This window comes from Oncorhynchus nerka, linkage group LG2 (assembly GCF_034236695.1).
Source record: "Oncorhynchus nerka isolate Pitt River linkage group LG2, Oner_Uvic_2.0, whole genome shotgun sequence".
Lineage (NCBI taxonomy): Eukaryota > Metazoa > Chordata > Actinopteri > Salmoniformes > Salmonidae > Oncorhynchus > Oncorhynchus nerka.
Window position 1 is genome coordinate 13,068,136 of NC_088397.1, and position 17,982 is coordinate 13,086,117.

The 17,982-nt window shown below is 41.3% G+C and overlaps 1 protein-coding gene across 5 annotated transcripts in view; it reads right to left on the minus strand.

The window, feature by feature from the left end:
* agap1 (ArfGAP with GTPase domain, ankyrin repeat and PH domain 1) overlaps positions 1-17,982 on the minus strand; it is a 297,905-nt gene that overhangs the window by 47,053 nt on the left and 232,870 nt on the right. For all 5 annotated transcript variants that reach the window (XM_065023309.1, XM_065023307.1, XM_065023299.1 and 2 more), the window contains exon 14: positions 13,028-13,182. In XM_065023309.1, coding sequence (XP_064879381.1) covers positions 13,028-13,182 — 155 coding nt within the window. The remainder of the gene's footprint in view (positions 1-13,027; positions 13,183-17,982) is intronic.

Consider the following 17,982-nt stretch of genomic DNA (forward strand, 5'->3'; position numbering starts at 1 on the left):
AGTAGTGTAACAGTGTGGTATAGTAGTGTAACAGTGTGGTATAGTAGTGTAACAGTGTGGTATAGTAGTGTAACAGTGTGGTATAGTAGTGTAACAGTGTGGTATAGTAGTGTAACAGTGTGGTATGTAGTGGTATAGTAGTGTAACAGTGTGTAGTAGTGTAACAGTGTGGTATAGTAGTGTAACAGTGGTATAGTATAGTGTGTAACAGTGTGGTATAGTGTGTATATAGTAGTGTGAACAGTGTGGTATAGTAGTGTGAACAGTGTGGTATAGTAGTGTAACAGTGTGGTATAGTAGTGTAACAGTGTGGTATAGTAGTGTAACAGTGTGGTATAGTAGTGTAACAGTGTGGTATAGTAGTGTAACAGTGTGGTATAGTAGTGTAACAGTGTGGTATAGTAGTGTAACAGTGTGGTATAGTAGTGTAACAGTGTGGTGTATAGTAGTGTAACAGTGTGGTATAGTAGTGTAACAGTGTGGTATAGTAGTGTAACAGTGGTATAGTGGTATAGTAGTGTAACAGTGTGGTATAGTAGTGTAACAGTGTGGTATAGTATAGTGTGTAACAGTGTGGTATAGTAGTGTGTAACAGTGTGGTATAGTAGTGTGACAGTGTGGTATAGTAGTGTGACAGTGTGGTATAGTAGTGTGACAGCGTGGTATAGTAGTGTGACAGTGTGGTATAGTGTGACAGTGTGATAGTAGTGTAACAGTGTGGTATAGTAGTGTGAACAGCGTGGTATAGTAGTGTGACAGTGTGGTATAGTAGTGTGACAGTGTGGTATAGTAGTGTAACAGTGTGGTATAGTGGTATAGTGTGTAACAGTGTGGTATAGTGGTATGTGGTATAGTAGTGTGAACAGTGTGGTATAGTAGTGTAACAGTGTGTGGTATAGTAGTGTAACAGCGTGGTATAGTAGTGTAACAGTGTGGTATAGTAGTGTATAGTAGTGTAACAGTGTGGTATAGTAGTGTGGTATAGTGTGTAACAGTGTGGTATAGTAGTGTAACAGTGTGGTATAGTGTGTATACAGTGTGGTATAGTAGTGTAACAGTGTGGTATAGTAGTGTAACAGTGTGGTATAGTAGTGTAACAGTGTGGTATAGTAGTGTAACAGTGTGGTATAGTAGTGTAACAGTGTGGTATAGTAGTGTAACAGTGTGGTGGTATAGTAGTAGTGTAACAGTGTGGTATAGTAGTGTAACAGTGGTATAGTGTGTAACAGTATAGTAGTGTAACAGTGTGGTATAGTAGTGTAACAGTGTGGTATAGTGGTATAGTAGTGTAACAGCGTGGTATAGTAGTGTGACAGTGTGGTATAGTAGTGTAACAGTGTATAGTAGTGTAACAGTGGTATAGTAGTGTAACAGCATGGTATAGTAGTGTAACAGCATGGTATAGTAGTGTAACAGTGTGGTATAGTAGTGTAACAGTGTGGTATGTAACAGTGGTATAGTACTGTAACAGTGTGGTATAGTAGTGTAACAGTGTGGTATAGTAGTGTAACAGTGTGGTATAGTAGTGTAACAGTGTGGTATAGTAGTGTAACAGTGTGGTATAGTAGTGTAACAGTGTGGTATAGTACTGTAACAGTGTGGTATAGTAGTGTGACAGTGTGGTATAGTAGTGTGACAGCGTGGTATAGTAGTGTGACAGCGTGGTATAGTAGTGTAACAGTGTGGTATAGTAGTGTGACAGTGTGGTATAGTAGTGTAACAGTGTGTGTGGTATAGTAGTGTGACAGTGTGGTATAGTAGTGTAAGTGTGGTAGTGTGTATAGGTATAGTAGTGTAACAGTGTGGTATAGTAGTGTAACAGTGTGGTATATAGTAGTGTAACAGTGTGGTATAGTGTAACAGTGTGGTATAGTAGTGTAACAGTGTGGTATAGTAGTGTAACAGTGTGGTATATAGTAGTGTAACAGTGTGGTATAGTAGTGTGACAGTGTGGTATAGTAGTGTAACAGTGGTATAGTACTATGTGGTAGTAGTGTAACAGTGTGGTAGTAGTGTAACAGTGTATAGTATGTAACAGTGGTATAGTAGTGTAACAGTGTGTATAGTGTGTGGTATAGTATAGTGAACAGTGTGGTATAGTAGTGTAACAGTGTGGTATAGTGGTATAGTAGTGTAACAGCGTGGTATAGTAGTGTAACAGTGTGGTATAGTAGTGTAACAGTGTGGTATAGTAGTGTAACAGTGTGGTATAGTGGTATAGTAGTGTAACAGCGTGGTATAGCAGTGTGACAGTGTGGTATAGTAGTGTAACAGCGTGGTATAGTGGTATAGTAGTGTAACAGCATGGTATAGTAGTGTAACAGCATGGTATAGTAGTGTAACAGTGTGGTATAGAAGTGTAACAGTGTGGTATAGTGGTATAGTACTGTAACAGTGTGGTATAGCAGTGTAACAGTGTGGTATAGTAGTGTGGTATAGTAGTGTAACAGTGTGGTATAGTAGTGTAACAGTGTGGTATAGTAGTGTAACAGTGTGGTATAGTACTGTAACAGTGTGGTATAGTAGTGTGCCAGTGTGGTATAGTAGTGTGACAGCGTGGTATAGTAGTGTGACAGTGTGGTATAGTAGTGTAACAGCGTGGTATAGTAGTGTGACAGTGTGGTATAGTAGTGTAACAGTGTGGTATAGTGGTATAGTAGTGTGACAGTGTGGTATAGTACTGTAACAGTGTGGTATAGTGGTATAGTAGTGTGACAGTGTGGTATAGTGGTATAGTACTGTAACAGTGTGGTATAGTGGTATAGTAGTGTGACAGTGTGGTATAGTAGTGTAACAGTGTGGTATAGTGGTATAGTAGTGTGACAGTGTGGTATAGTACTGTAACAGTGTGGTATAGTAGTGTGACAGTGTGGTATAGTAGTGTAACAGCGTGGTATAGTGGTATAGTAGTGTGACAGTGTGGTATAGTAGTGTGACAGCGTGGTATAGTAGTGTGACAGTGTGGTATAGTGGTATAGTAGTGTGACAGCGTGGTATAGTAGTGTGACAGTGTGGTATAGTGGTATAGTAGTGTAACAGTGTGGTATAGTGGTATAGTAGTGTAACAGTGTGGTATAGTAGTGTGACAGAGTGGTATAGTAGTGTAACAGTGTGGTATAGTGGTATAGTAGTGGTACAGTAGTGTAACAGTGTGGTATAGCGGTATAGTAGTGTAACAGTGTGGTATAGTGGTATAGTAGTGTAACAGTGTGGTATAGTACTGTAACAGTGTGGTATAGTAGTGTGACAGTGTGGTATAGTAGTGTAACAGCGTGGTATAGTAGTGTGACAGCGTGGTATAGTAGTGTGACAGTGTGGTATAGTAGTGTAACAATGTGGTATAGTGGTATAGTAGTGTGACAGTGTGGCATAGTACTGTAACAGTGTGGTATAGTGGTATAGTAGTGTAACAGTGTGGTATAGTGGTATAGTAGTGTAACAGCGTGGTATAGTAGTGTGACCGCGTGGTATAGTAGTGTAACAGCGTGGTATAGCAGTGTAACAGTGTGGTATAGTGGTATAGTAGTGTAACAGTGTGGTATAGTAGTGTAACAGCGTGGTATAGTAGTGTGACAGCGTGGTATAGTAGTGTGACAGTGTGGTATAGTAGTGTAACAGTGTGGTATAGTGGTATATAGTAGTGTAACAGTGTGGTATAGTAGTGTAACAGTGTGGTATAGTAGTGTAACAGTGTGGTATAGTGGTATAGTAGTGTAACATTGTGGTATAGTAGTGTAACAGTGTGGTATAGAAGTGTAACAGTGTGGTATAGTGGTATAGTAGTGTAACAGCGTGGTATAGTAGTGTAACAGCGTGGTATAGTAGTGTAACAGTGTGGTATAGTAGTGTAACAGTGTGGTATAGTGGTAGTGTGGTATAGTAGTGTAACAGTGTGGTATAGTAGTGTAACAGTGTGGTATAGCAGTGTAACAGTGTGGTATAGTAGTGTAACAGCGTGGTATAGTAGTGTAACAGCGTGGTATAGCAGTGTAACAGCAGTGGTATAGAAGTGTAACAGTGTGGTATAGTGGTATAGTAGTGTAACAGTGTGGTATAGTGTAACAGTGTGGTATAGTAGTGTAACAGTGTGGTATAGTAGTGTAACAGTGTGGTATAGTAGTGTAACAGTGTAACAGTGTGGTATAGTGTAACAGTGTGTAGTGTATATAGTAGTGTAACAGTATAGTAGTGTAACAGTGTGGTATAGTAGTGTGACAGCGTGGTATAGTAGTGTGACAGTGTGGTATAGTGGTATAGTAGTGTAACAGCGTGGTATAGTAGTGTAACAGCGTGGTATAGCCGTGTAACAGCATGGTATAGTAGTGTAACAGTGTGATATAGTAGTGTAACAGTGTGGTATAGAAGTGTAACAGTGTGGTATAGTGGTATAGTAGTGTAACAGCGTGGTATAGCAGTGTGACAGCGTGGTATAGTAGTGTAACAGCGTGGTATAGTGGTATAGTAGTGTAACAGCATGGTATAGTAGTGTAACAGCATGGTATAGAAGTGTAACAGTGTGGTATAGTGGTATAGTACTGTAACAGTGTGGTATAGCAGTGTAACAGTGTGGTATAGAAGTGTAACAGTGTGGTATAGAAGTGTAACAGTGTGGTATAGAAGTGTAACAGTGTGGTATAGTGGTATAGTACTGTAACAGTGTGGTATAGCAGTGTAACAGTGTGGTATAGTACTGTATAGTAGTGTAACAGTGTGGTATAGTGTGACAGTGTGGTATAGTACAGTGATAGTAGTGTGACAGCGTGGTATAGTAGTGTGACAGTGTGGTATAGTAGTGTAACAGCGTGGTATAGTAGTGTAACAGTGTGGTATAGTGGTATAGTAGTGTGACAGTGTGGTATAGTACTGTAACAGTGTGGTATAGTGGTATAGTAGTGTGACAGTGTGGTATAGTGGTATAGTACTGTAACAGTGTGGTATAGTAGTGTGACAGTGTGGTATAGTAGTGTAACAGTGTGGTATAGTGGTATAGTAGTGTGACAGTGTGGTATAGTACTGTAACAGTGTGGTATAGTAGTGTATAGTAGTGTGAGTGTATAGTAGTATAGTAGTGTAACAGCGTGGTATAGTAGTGTAACAGTGTGGTATAGTGGTATAGTAGTGTAACAGTGTGGTATAGTAGTGTGACAGCGTGGTATAGTAGTGTGACAGTGTGGTATAGTGGTATAGTAGTGTAACAGTGTGGTATAGTAGTGTGACAGCGTGGTATAGTAGTGTGACAGTGTGGTATAGTAGTGTGACAGTGTGGTATAGTAGTGTAACAGTGTGGTATAGTGGTATAGTAGTGTGACAGTGTGGTATAGTAGTGTAACAGTGTGGTATAGTGGTATAGTAGTGTGACAGTGTGGTATAGTACTGTAACAGTGTGGTATAGTAGTGTGACAGTGTGGTATAGTAGTGTAACAGCGTGGTATAGTAGTGTAACAGTGTGGTATAGTGGTATAGTAGTGTAACAGTGTGGTATAGTGGTATAGTAGTGTAACAGTGTAGTATAGTAGTGTGACAGCGTGGTATAGTAGCGTGACAGTGTGGTAAAGTGGTATAGTAGTGTAACAGCGTGGTATAGTAGTGTAACAGCGTGGTATAATAGTGTAACAGTGTGGTATAGTAGTGTAACAGTGTGGTATAGAAGTGTAACAGTGTGGTATAGTAGTGTAACAGTGTGGTATAGTAGTGTAACAGCGTGGTATAGTAGTGTAACAGCGTGGTATAGTAGTGTAACAGTGTGGTATAGTGGTATAGTAGTGTAACAGTGTGGTATAGTAGTGTGACAGTGTGCTATAGTGGTATAGTAGTGTAACAGCGTGGTATAGTAGTGTAACAGCGTGGTATAGTTGTATAGTAGTGTAACAGCATGGTATAGTAGTGTAACAGCATGGTATAGTAGTGTAACAGTGTGGTATAGAAGTGTAACAGTGTGGTATAGTGGTATAGTACTGTAACAGTGTGGTATAGCAGTGTAGCAGTGTGGTATAGAAGTGTAACAGTGTGGTATAGAAGTGTAACAGTGTGGTATAGTGGTATAGTACTGTAACAGTGTGGTATAGCAGTGTAACAGTGTGGTATAGTACTGTAACAGTGTGGTATAGTACTGTAACAGTGTGGTATAGTAGTGTGCCAGTGTGGTATAGTAGTGTGACAGCGTGGTATAGTAGTGTGACAGTGTGGTATAGTAGTGTAACAGCGTGGTATAGTAGTGTGACAGTGTGGTATAGTAGTGTGCCAGTGTGGTATAGTAGTGTAACAGCGTGGTATAGTGGTATAGTAGTGTGACAGCGTGGTATAGTAGTGTGACAGCGTGGTATAGTAGTGTGACAGTGTGGTATAGTGGTATAGCAGTGTGACAGCGTGGTATAGTAGTGTAACAGCGTGGTATAGTGTTATAGTAGTGTAACAGCATGGTATAGTAGTGTAACAGCATGGTATAGTAGTGTAACAGTGTGGTATAGAAGTGTAACAGTGTGGTATAGTGGTATAGTACTGTAACAGTGTGGTATAGCAGTGTAACAGTGTGGTATAGAAGTGTAACAGTGTGGTATAGAAGTGTAACAGTGTGGTATAGAAGTGTAACAGTGTGGTATAGAAGTGTAACAGTGTGGTATAGTGGTATAGTACTGTAACAGTATGGTATAGTACTGTAACAGTGTGGTATAGTAGTGTGACAGTGTGGTATAGTAGTGTGACAGCGTGGTATAGTAGTGTGACAGCATGGTATAGTAGTGTGACAGCGTGGTATAGTAGTGTGACAGCGTGGTATAGTAGTGTAACAGCGTGGTATAGTAGTGCGACAGCGTGGTATAGTAGTGTGACAGTGTGGTATAGTAGTGTGACAGTGTGGTATAGTGGTATAGTAGTGTGACAGTGTGGTATAGTAGTGTAACAGTGTGGTATAGTGGTATAGTACTGTAACAGTGTGGTATAGTAGTGTAACGGCGTGGTATAGTAGTGTAACAGTGTGTTATAGTGGTATAGTAGTGTAACAGTGTGGTATAGTGGTATAGTAGTGTAACAGTGTGGTATAGTAGTGTGACAGTGTGGTATAGTAGTGTGACAGTGTGTAACAGCGTGGTATAGTAGTGTAACAGCGTGGTATAGCAGTGTAACAGCATGGTATAGTAGTGTAACAGTGTGATATAGTAGTGTAACAGTGTGGTATAGAAGTGTAACAGTGTGGTATAGTGGTATAGTAGTGTAACAGCGTGGTATAGTGGTATAGTAGTGTAACAGCATGGTATAGTAGTGTAACAGCATGGTATAGAAGTGTAACAGCGTGGTATAGTGGTAGTGTAACAGTGTGGTATAGAAGTGTAACAGTGTGGTATAGAAGTGTAACAGTGTGGTATAGAAGTGTAACAGTGTGGTATAGAAGTGTAACAGTGTGGTATAGTGGTATAGTACTGTAACAGTGTGGTATAGCAGTGTAACAGTGTGGTATAGTACTGTAACAGTGTGGTATAGTAGTGTGACAGCGTGGTATAGTAGTGTGACAGCGTGGTATAGTAGTGTGACAGCGTGGTATAGTAGTGTGACAGTGTGGTATAGTAGTGTAACAGCGTGGTATAGTGTGTGACAGTGTGGTATAGTAGTGTGACAGTGTGGTATAGTAGTGTGCCAGCGTGGTATAGTGGTATAGTACTGTAACAGTGTGGTATAGCAGTGTAACAGTGTGGTATAGTACTGTAACAGTGTGGTATAGTAGTGTGACAGCGTGGTATAGTAGTGTGACAGCGTGGTATAGTAGTGTGACAGCGTGGTATAGTAGTGTGACAGTGTGGTATAGTAGTGTGACAGTGTGGTATAGTAGTGTGACAGTGTGGTATAGTAGTGTAACAGTGTGGTATAGTAGTGTGACAGCGTGGTATAGTAGTGTGACAGTGTGGTATAGTAGTGTGACAGCGTGGTATAGTAGTGTAACAGCGTGGTATAGTAGTGTATAGTAGTGTGTGTGGTACAGTGTGTGTGGTATAGTAGTGTGACAGTGTGGTATAGTAGTGTAACAGTGTGGTATAGTGGTATAGTAGTGTGACAGTGTGGTATAGTAGTGTAACAGTGTGGTATAGTGGTATAGTAGTGTGACAGTGTGGTATAGTAGTGTAACAGCGTGGTATAGTAGTGTAACAGTGTGGTATAGTGGTATAGTAGTGTAACAGTGTGGTATAGTGGTATAGTAGTGTAACAGTGTGGTATAGTAGTGTGACAGTGTGGTATAGTGGTATAGTAGTGTAACAGTGTGGTATAGTAGTGTAACAGCGTGGTATAGTGGTATAGTAGTGTAACAGCATGGTATAGTAGTGTAACAGCATGGTATAGTAGTGTAACAGTGTGGTATAGAAGTGTAACAGTGTGGTATAGTGGTATAGTACTGTAACAGTGTGGTATAGCAGTGTAACAGTGTGGTATAGAAGTGTAACAGTGTGGTATAGAAGTGTAACAGTGTGGTATAGTGGTATAGTACTGTAACAGTGTGGTATAGCAGTGTAACAGTGTGGTATAGTACTGTACCAGTGTGGTATAGTACTGTAACAGTGTGGTATAGTACTGTAACAGTGTGGTATAGTAGTGTTCTAGTGTGGTATAGTAGTGTGACAGCGTGGTATAGTAGTGTGACAGCATGGTATAGTAGTGTGACAGTGTGGTATAGTAGTGTAACAGCGTGGTATAGTAGTGTGACAGTGTGGTATAGTAGTGTGCCAGTGTGGTATAGTAGTGTAACAGCGTGGTATAGTGGTATAGTACTGTAACAGTGTGGTATAGCAGTGTAACAGTGTGGTATAGAAGTGTAACAGTGTGGTATAGAAGTGTAACAGTGTGGTATAGTGGTATAGTACTGTAACAGTGTGGTATAGCAGTGTAACAGTGTGGTATAGTACTGTACCAGTGTGGTATAGTACTGTAACAGTGTGGTATAGTAGTGTGACAGTGTGGTATAGTAGTGTGACAGCGTGGTATAGTAGTGTGACAGCGTGGTATAGTAGTGTGACAGTGTGGTATAGTAGTGTGACAGTGTGGTATAGTAGTGTAACAGCGTGGTATAGTAGTGTGACAGCGTGGTATAGTAGTGTGACAGTGTGGTATAGTAGTGTGACAGTGTGGTATAGTAGTGTAACAGCGTGGTATAGTAGTGTGACAGTGTGGTATAGTAGTGTAACAGTGTGGTATAGTGGTATAGTAGTGTGACAGTGTGGTATAGTAGTGTGACAGTGTGGTATAGTAGTGTAACAGTGTGGTATAGTGGTATAGTAGTGTGACAGTGTGGTATAGTACTGTAACAGTGTGGTATAGTAGTGTGACAGTGTGGTATAGTAGTGTAACAGCGTGGTATAGTAGTGTAACAGTGTGGTATAGTAGTGTGACAGCGTGGTATAGTAGTGTGACAGTGTGGTATAGTGGTATAGTAGTGTAACAGCGTGGTATAGTAGTGTAACAGCGTGGTATAGCAGTGTAACAGCATGGTATAATAGTGTAACAGTGTGGTATAGTAGTGTAACAGTGTGGTATAGTAGTGTAACAGCGTGGTATAGTAGTGTAACAGTGTGGTATAGTAGTGTAACAGTGTGGTATAGAAGTGTAACAGTGTGGTATAGTGGTATAGTAGTGTAACAGCGTGGTATAGCTGTGACAGCGTGGTATAGTAGTGTAACAGCGTGGTATAGTGGTATAGTAGTGTAACAGCATGGTATAGTAGTGTAACAGTGTGGTATAGAAGTGTAACAGTGTGGTATAGTGGTATAGTACTGTAACAGTGTGGTATAGCAGTGTAACAGTGTGGTATAGAAGTGTAACAGTGTGGTATAGAAGTGTAACAGTGTGGTATAGTGGTATAGTACTGTAACAGTGTGGTATAGCAGTGTAACAGTGTGGTATAGTACTGTAACAGTGTGGTATAGTACTGTAACAGTGTGGTATAGTAGTGTGCCAGTGTGGTATAGTAGTGTGACAGCGTGGTATAGTAGTGTGACAGTGTGGTATAGTAGTGTAACAGCGTGGTATAGTAGTGTGACAGTGTGGTATAGTAGTGTGACAGTGTGGTATAGTAGTGTAACAGCGTGGTATAGTAGTGTGACAGTGTGGTATAGTAGTGTAACAGTGTGGTATAGTAGTGTATGGTATAGTAGGTAGTGGTATAGTGTGACAGTGTGGTATAGTACTGTAACAGTGTGGTATAGTGGTATAGTGTGTGACAGTGTGGTATAGTAGTGTATAGTGTGGTATAGTAGTGTGATAGTGGTATAGTAGTGTGACAGTGTGGTATAGTAGTGTAACAGTGTGGTATAGTGGTATAGTAGTGTGACAGTGTGGTATAGTACTGTAACAGTGTGGTATAGTAGTGTGACAGTGTGGTATAGTAGTGTAACAGCGTGGTATAGTAGTGTAACAGTGTGGTATAGTGGTATAGTAGTGTAACAGTGTGGTATAGTAGTGTGACAGCGTGGTATAGTAGTGTGACAGTGTGGTATAGTAGTGTAACAGTGTGGTATAGTAGTGTGACAGCGTGGTATAGTAGTGTGACAGTGTGGTATAGTGGTATAGTAGTGTAACAGTGTGGTATAGTGGTATAGTAGTGTAACAGTGTGGTATAGTAGTGTGACAGCGTGGTATAGTAGTGTAACAGTGTGGTATAGTGGTATAGTAGTGGTACAGTAGTGTAACAGTGTGGTATAGCGGTATAGTAGTGTAACAGTGTGGTATAGTGGTATAGTAGTGTAACAGTGTGGTATAGTAGTGTAACATTGTGGTATAGTAGTGTAACATTGTGGTATAGTGGTATAGTAGTGTAACATTGTGGTATAGTGGTATAGTTGTGTAACTGTGTGGTATAGTAGTGTAACAGTAATCTAACAGTATTGTAATAGTACTGTACTAGAGTGGTATATTATTGTAACAGTGTGGTATAGTATTGTACTAGTGCAGTATAGTATCATAAGTGTGGTATAGTATTGTACTAGTGCGGTATAGTATTGTAACAGTGTGGTATAGTATTGTACTAGTGCGGTATAGTATTGTAACAGTGTGGTATATACTGTAACATCATTGTAATAGTACTGTACCAGTATTGTAATAGTGTGGTATACAATAGTAGTGTAACAGTACTGTGACAGTGTAATATTGTAGTATTGTAACCGTAGTGTAATAGTATAGTATTGTAACCGCAGTGTAACTGTATAGTATTGTAACCGTAGTGTAATAGTATAGTATTGTAACAGTATAGTATTGTAACCGTAGTGTTATAGTATAGTATTGTAACCGTAGTGTAATAGTATAGTATTGTAACCGTAGTGTAACAGTACATTATTGTAACCGTAGTGTAATAGTATAGTATTGTAACCGTAGTGTAATAGTATAGTATTGTAATAGTAGTGAAACAGTATAGTATTGTAACCGCAGTGTAACTGTATAGTATTGTAACCGTAGTGTAATAGTATAGTATTGTAACCGTAGTGTAACAGTACATTATTGTAACAGTACAGTATTGTAACCGTAGTGTAATAGTATAGTATTGTAACAGTATAGTATTGTAACCGTAGTGTAATAGTATAGTATTGTAACAGTATAGTATTGTAACCGTAGTGTAATAGTATAGTATTGTAACAGTATAGTATTGTAACCGCAGTGTAATAGTATAGTATTGTAACAGTATAGTATTGTAACCGTAGTGTTATAGTATAGTATTGTAACAGTATAGTATTGTAACCGTAGTGTAATAGTATAGTATTGTAACCGTAGTGTAATAGTATAGTATTGTAACCGTAGTGGTATAGTATAGTATTGTAACAGTATAGTATAGTATTGTAACAGTATAGTATTGTAACCGTAGTGTTATAGTATAGTATTGTAACCGTAGTGTAATAGTATAGTATTGTAACCGTAGTGTAATAGTACAGTATTTTAACCGTAGTGTAATAGTATAGTATTGTAACAGTATAGTATTGTAACCGTAGTGTAATAGTATAGTATTGTAACAGTATAGTATTGTAACCGTAGTGTAATAGTATAGTATTGTAACAGTACAGTATTGTAACCGTAGTGTTATAGTATAGTATTGTAATAGTAGTGTAATAGTATAGTATTGTAACCGTAGTGTAATAGTATAGTAGTGTAACCGTAGTGTAATAGTATAGTATTGTAATAGTAGTGTACCCGTAGTGTAATAGTATACTAATAGTAGTGTGACGGTATAGTATTGTAATAGTATAGTATTGTAACCGTAGTGTAGTAGTATAGTATTGTAATAGTAGTGTAATAGTATAGTATTGTAATAGTATAGTATTGTAACCGTAGTGTAGTAGTATAGTATTGTAACCGTAGTGTAATAGTATAGTATTGTAACCGTAGTGTAATAGTATAGTATTGTAATAGTAGTGTAATAGTATAGTATTGTAACCGTAGTGTAATAGTATAGTAGTGTAATAGTATAGTATTGTAATAGTAGTGTAATAGTATAGTATTGTAACCGTAGTGTAATAGTATAGTATTGTAACCGTAGTGTAATAGTATAGTATTGTAATAGTAGTGTAATAGTATAGTATTGTAATAGTATTGTAATAGTATAGTATTGTAACCGTAGTGTAGTAGTATAGTATTGTAATAGTAGTGTAATAGTATAGTATTGTAACCGTAGTGTAGTAGTATAGTATTGTAATAGTAGTGTAATAGTAGTGTAATAGTATAGTATTGTAATAGTAGTTTAATAGTAGTGTAACAGTATAGTATTGTAACCGTAGTGTAATAGTATAGTATTGTAATAGTAGTGTAACCGTAGTGTAATAGTATAGTAGTGTAATAGTAGTTTAATAGTAGTGTAACAGTATAGTATTGTAACCGTAGTGTAATAGTATACTAGTGTAATAGTAGTTTAATAGTAGTGTAACAGTATAGTATTGTAACCATAGTGTAATAGTATACTAGTGTAATAGTATAGTATTGTAACCGTAGTGTAACAGTAGTGTAACCGTAGTGTAACAGTAGTGTAATAGTAGTGTAACAGTATTGTAATATTGTAGTACGGTACCTTGGCCTTGCTGCTCTCACAGGACTGCAGGCTGGCTAGGATTTGGCTCTCGATGGCCTGGACCCAGGCGTCTCTCTCCTCGTACGAGGTGGCCTCAAAGTGCCACGTCTGGCCCGTCAAAGATACAATGGTCAACTCAAAGTTCTCCTCTTGTTCTGGAGGACAGAGGGATATAGGGAGGGAGAGAAAGAGAGGGTCACTTTTAGGGTTGGTGGCATACACACATCTATTGCACTGTTACACACACATCAATGCACTGCTACACACACACACACACATCTAATGCACTGCTACACACATCTAATGCACTGCTACACACATTAATGCACTGCTACACACATTAATGCACTGCTACATACACCCCTAATGCACTGCTACACACACACACACCTAATGCACTGCTACACACACACACACCTAATGCACTGCTACACACACACAAACCTAATGCACTGCTACACACACACAAACCTAATGCATTGCTACACACACACACACCTAATGCACTGCTACACACACACACACACCTAATGCACTGCTACACACACACACACCTAATGCACTGCTACACACACACACACCTAATGCACTGCTACACACACACACCTAATGCACTGCTACACACACACACACCTAATGCACTGCTACACACACACACCTAATGCACTGCTACACACACACACCTAATGCACTGCTACACACACACACCTAATGCACTGCTACACACACCTAATGCACTGCTACACACACCTAATGCACTGCTACACACACACACACACACACACACACACACACACTCAGGACCCTGTCTTTCAAAGATAATTTGTAAAAATCCAAATAACTTCACCAATCTTCATTGTAAAGGGTTTAAACACTGTTTCCCATTCTTGTTCAATGAACCATAAACAATTAATGAACATGCACCTGAGGAACGTTCGTTAAGACACTAACAGCTTACAGACGGTAGGCAATTAAGGTCACTGTTAAGAAAACTTAGGACACTAAAGAGGCCTTTCTCCTGACTCTGAAAAACACCAAAAGAAAGATGCCCAGGGTCCCTGCTCATCTGCATGAACATGTCTTAGGCATGCTGCAAGGAGGCATGAGGACTGCAGATGTGGCCAGGACAATAAATTGCAATGTCCGTACTGTGAGACGCCTAAGACAGCACTACAGGGAGACAGGACGGACAGCTGATGGTCCTCGCAGTGGCAGATCACGTGTAACAACACCTGCACAGGATTGGTACATCCGAACATCACACTTACGGGACAGGTACAGGATGGCAACAACAACAACTGCACAGGATCGGTACATCCAAACATCACACTTACGGGACAGGTACAGGATGGCAACAACAACAACTGCACAGGATCGGTACATCTGAACATCACACTTACGGGACAGGTACAGGATGGCAACAACAACAACTGCACAGGATCGGTACATCTGACCATCACACTTACGGGACAGGTACAGGATGGCAACAACAACAACTGCACAGGATCGGTACATCTGACCATCACACTTACGGGACAGGTACAGGATGGCAACAACAACAACTGCACAGGATCGGTACATCCGAACATCACACTTACGGGACAGGTACAGGATGGCAACAACAACAACTGCACAGGATCGGTACATCTGAACATCACACCTGCGGGACAGGTACAGGATGGCAACAACAACTGCCCGAGTTACACCAGGAACGCACAATCCCTCCATCAGTGCTCAGACTGTCTGCAATAGGCTGAGAGAGGCTGGACTGAGGGCTTGTAGGCCTCACCAGACATCACCGGCAACAACGTCGCCTATGGGCAAAACCCACCGTCGCTGGACCAGACAGGACTGGAAAAAAGTGCTCTTCAAGGTTTTGTCTCACCGAGGTGATGGTCGGATTCGCGTTTGTCGTTGAAGGAATGAGCGTTACACCGAGGCCTGTACTCTGGAGCGGTTTGGTCGATTTGGAGGTGGAGGGTCCGTCATGGTCTGGGGCAGTGTGTCACAGCATCATCGGACTAGTTCTCCTAACCTGCTACGCTAGTTCTCCTAACCTGCTACGTTAGTTCTCCAAACCTGCTACGCTAGTTCTCCTAACCTGCTACGCTAGTTCTCCTAACCTGCTACGTTAGTTCTCCTAACCTGCTACGTTAGTTCTCCTAACCTGCTACGTTAGTTCTCCTAACCTGCTACGTTAGTTCTCCTAACCTGCTACGCTAGTTCTCCTAACCTGCTACGCTAGTTCTCCTAACCTGCTACGCTAGTTCTCCTAACCTGCTACGCTAGTTCTCCTAACCTGCTACGCTAGTTCTCCTAACCTGCTACGCTAGTTCTCCTAACCTGCTACGCTAGTTCTCCTAACCTGCTACGTTAGTTCTCCTAACCTGCTACGTTAGTTCTCCTAACCTGCCACGTTAGTTCTCCTAACCTGCCATGTTAGTTCTCCTAACCTGCCATGTTAGTTCTCCTAACCTGCCATGTTAGTTCTTCTAACCTGCCATGTTAGTTCTCCTAACCTGCCATGTTAATTCTCCTAACCTGCTATGTTAATTCTCCTAACCTGCTACGTTAGTTCTTCTAACCTGCTATGTTAATTCTCCTAACCTGCTACAAAAGTCACTTCTGTCTGTAGCTGTATTCCATCTCGTCAAAACCTTTTTCATTGGAACAGAGCAGAACAGTCTGTCAGCTCTACCACAGATCCTAGTGACCTCTGGAACCCCTCCACATCCGTCCCCCTGCGGCCAGGATATCCCCCCAATTACAGGCCCTGTGGCCCCCAGTGGCCACCCCAGGACCCTTAGCTATCAGTGGTCCAGAATAAAGGCCAGTCATTACAATCACAACCCCACCCTAGAGGGGAACACATGGATCTGCTACCCATACCTCACCCAACATAGGCTAAATGGGGCCAATGAGGACTCTAGTTTTAGAGAGTGACGCAGGCCCTTTCACAGTTCACGTCAAAGCCCTGACATTGTGTGTGTGTGTCTCATTTGAGAGGTCACATTTGGAAGCTGTTAAGAACAAAAGGAGGGATTGAAGAAGAGGTGAAGTGGAGGAACATGGCAGGGTGGGAAGGGAGGGAAGGGTACAGCTGGTTCTAACAAGAGACCCTCTGATGAGGGAGATCAGACACCAACCTGGTTCCGTTTACAATTTACTCCAATGAGAAGGGACAGGGGGCCCAATTACATAATGAGGAGCCAATCAGCCCTCCAGCATGTGCTAATCAGAGGGCTTCTCAATAGGACTACCTGAGGAACCGGTGAGGGCAGCAGCACCACGGTCTTGTAGTGACCTACTTGTCATCAGTGGAAGCTAGCTACATTGGTGGTAGCTGCGTTAACAGCTTATGGCTCTGGAGTGCATGAAACCTATATACTTCAAATAATACATTCCAGCACTAGTGAACCAGTTAGAATAGACTAGTAATCACTGACAGCTTTGTGATGTGTTCTGTCTGGGAGTGGAGGTCTGATCACCTCCCTGGGAGAAGATTACAAGTTTAATCAGCCGAGAAAAGGGTGAACGGCCAGAGAGAGAGAGAGAGAGAGAGAGAGAGAGAGAGAGAGAGAGAGAGAGAGAGAGAGAGAGAGAGAGAGAGAGAGAGAGAGAGAGAGAGAGAGAGAGAGAGAGAGAGAGAGAGAGAGAGAGAGAGAGAGAGAGAGAGAGAGAGAGAGAGAGAGAGAGAGAGAGAGAGAGAGAGAGAGAGAGAGAGAGAGAGAGAGAGAGAGAGAGAGAGAGAGAGAGAGAGAGAGAGAGAGAGAGAGAGAGAGAGAGAGAGAGAGAGAGAGAGAGAGAGAGAGAGAGAGAGAGAGAGAGAGAGAGAGAGAGAGAGAGAGAGAGAGAGAGAGAGAGAGAGAGAGAGAGAGAGAGAGAGAGAGAGAGAGAGAGAGAGAGAGAGAGAGAGAGAGAGAGAGAGAGAGAGAGAGAGAGAGAGAGAGACAGGCTGGAGGAGCCAAACCATTTACTCCTCTCCTCCTTTTCCTCACTCACTCATTTAGCTAATTGGCTTCCTCTCAGAGACCAGTGAAGCTGAAGTTCCCTTCTGGCTTCAGACAGAGTGTTCAGACCCACAATGAAAGGCCTTTGTCTCCCTACATCTCTCTCTGCCTGTCTAAGGATGGGAGGATAGGCCCTGTGGCTAAATAAGTTAGAAACCTGAAGAGCCTTTAACTTCCTGCCTGGGTAAAGAGACTGAAGATGTCTCAGTGTCTTTAGATTACATGATTAATCTGAAAGAACCTCTTCCATCTCATCCTACAACATTAAAGCTTATTTTCATCTTAGAGACATAGCTACAGTTGAAGACCTAAAGTATTTCTGCAGAGGTCAAATACGGTCCCTAAAGAGGCCTATCTGATGCATCTCAGAAGTCAAATACTGTCCCTAAAGAGGCCTATAGGACGTGTCTCTCCCTATTTGTGTAAGAGAGCTCCTGGGACTGTGATGTCGTCTCGTCCTAGATTGGGCCCCGCCCCTCAAACGCTGACAAGCCCTGTGGGGTCAGGAACAATGTTCTCATCATAATTAAATGTTCCTGCTTTTCTCTGCAGAGGGGGAGAGAGGGGGTGGTTGTTTGACAATTATGGAAACCAACAATGCAGAAAGCCGAGCCCAGCTAGCCGAGGCATAAATTAATACTGTTCCAACCCCCATCGCTCCTCCCCCTCCTCATTCTCAAGTCGATTAATGAATTTCAAAATAAAAATGAAAGGGCATTAGGCTGTGCAACTGTGTAACCCCCCCTTTCTAACACTCCCACCCCCACTTCTCCTCTGCAAACCCTGAAATGAGGTGGCCATTACTGGGAGGCCCACTGAGTCATGAGTCATGAGAGGCTGCCTCAGCCTGTCTCCTACACTGCCCTGATATACCACAGCCTGTCTCCTACACTGCCCTGATATACCACAGCCTGTCTCTTACACTGCCCTGATATACCACAGCCT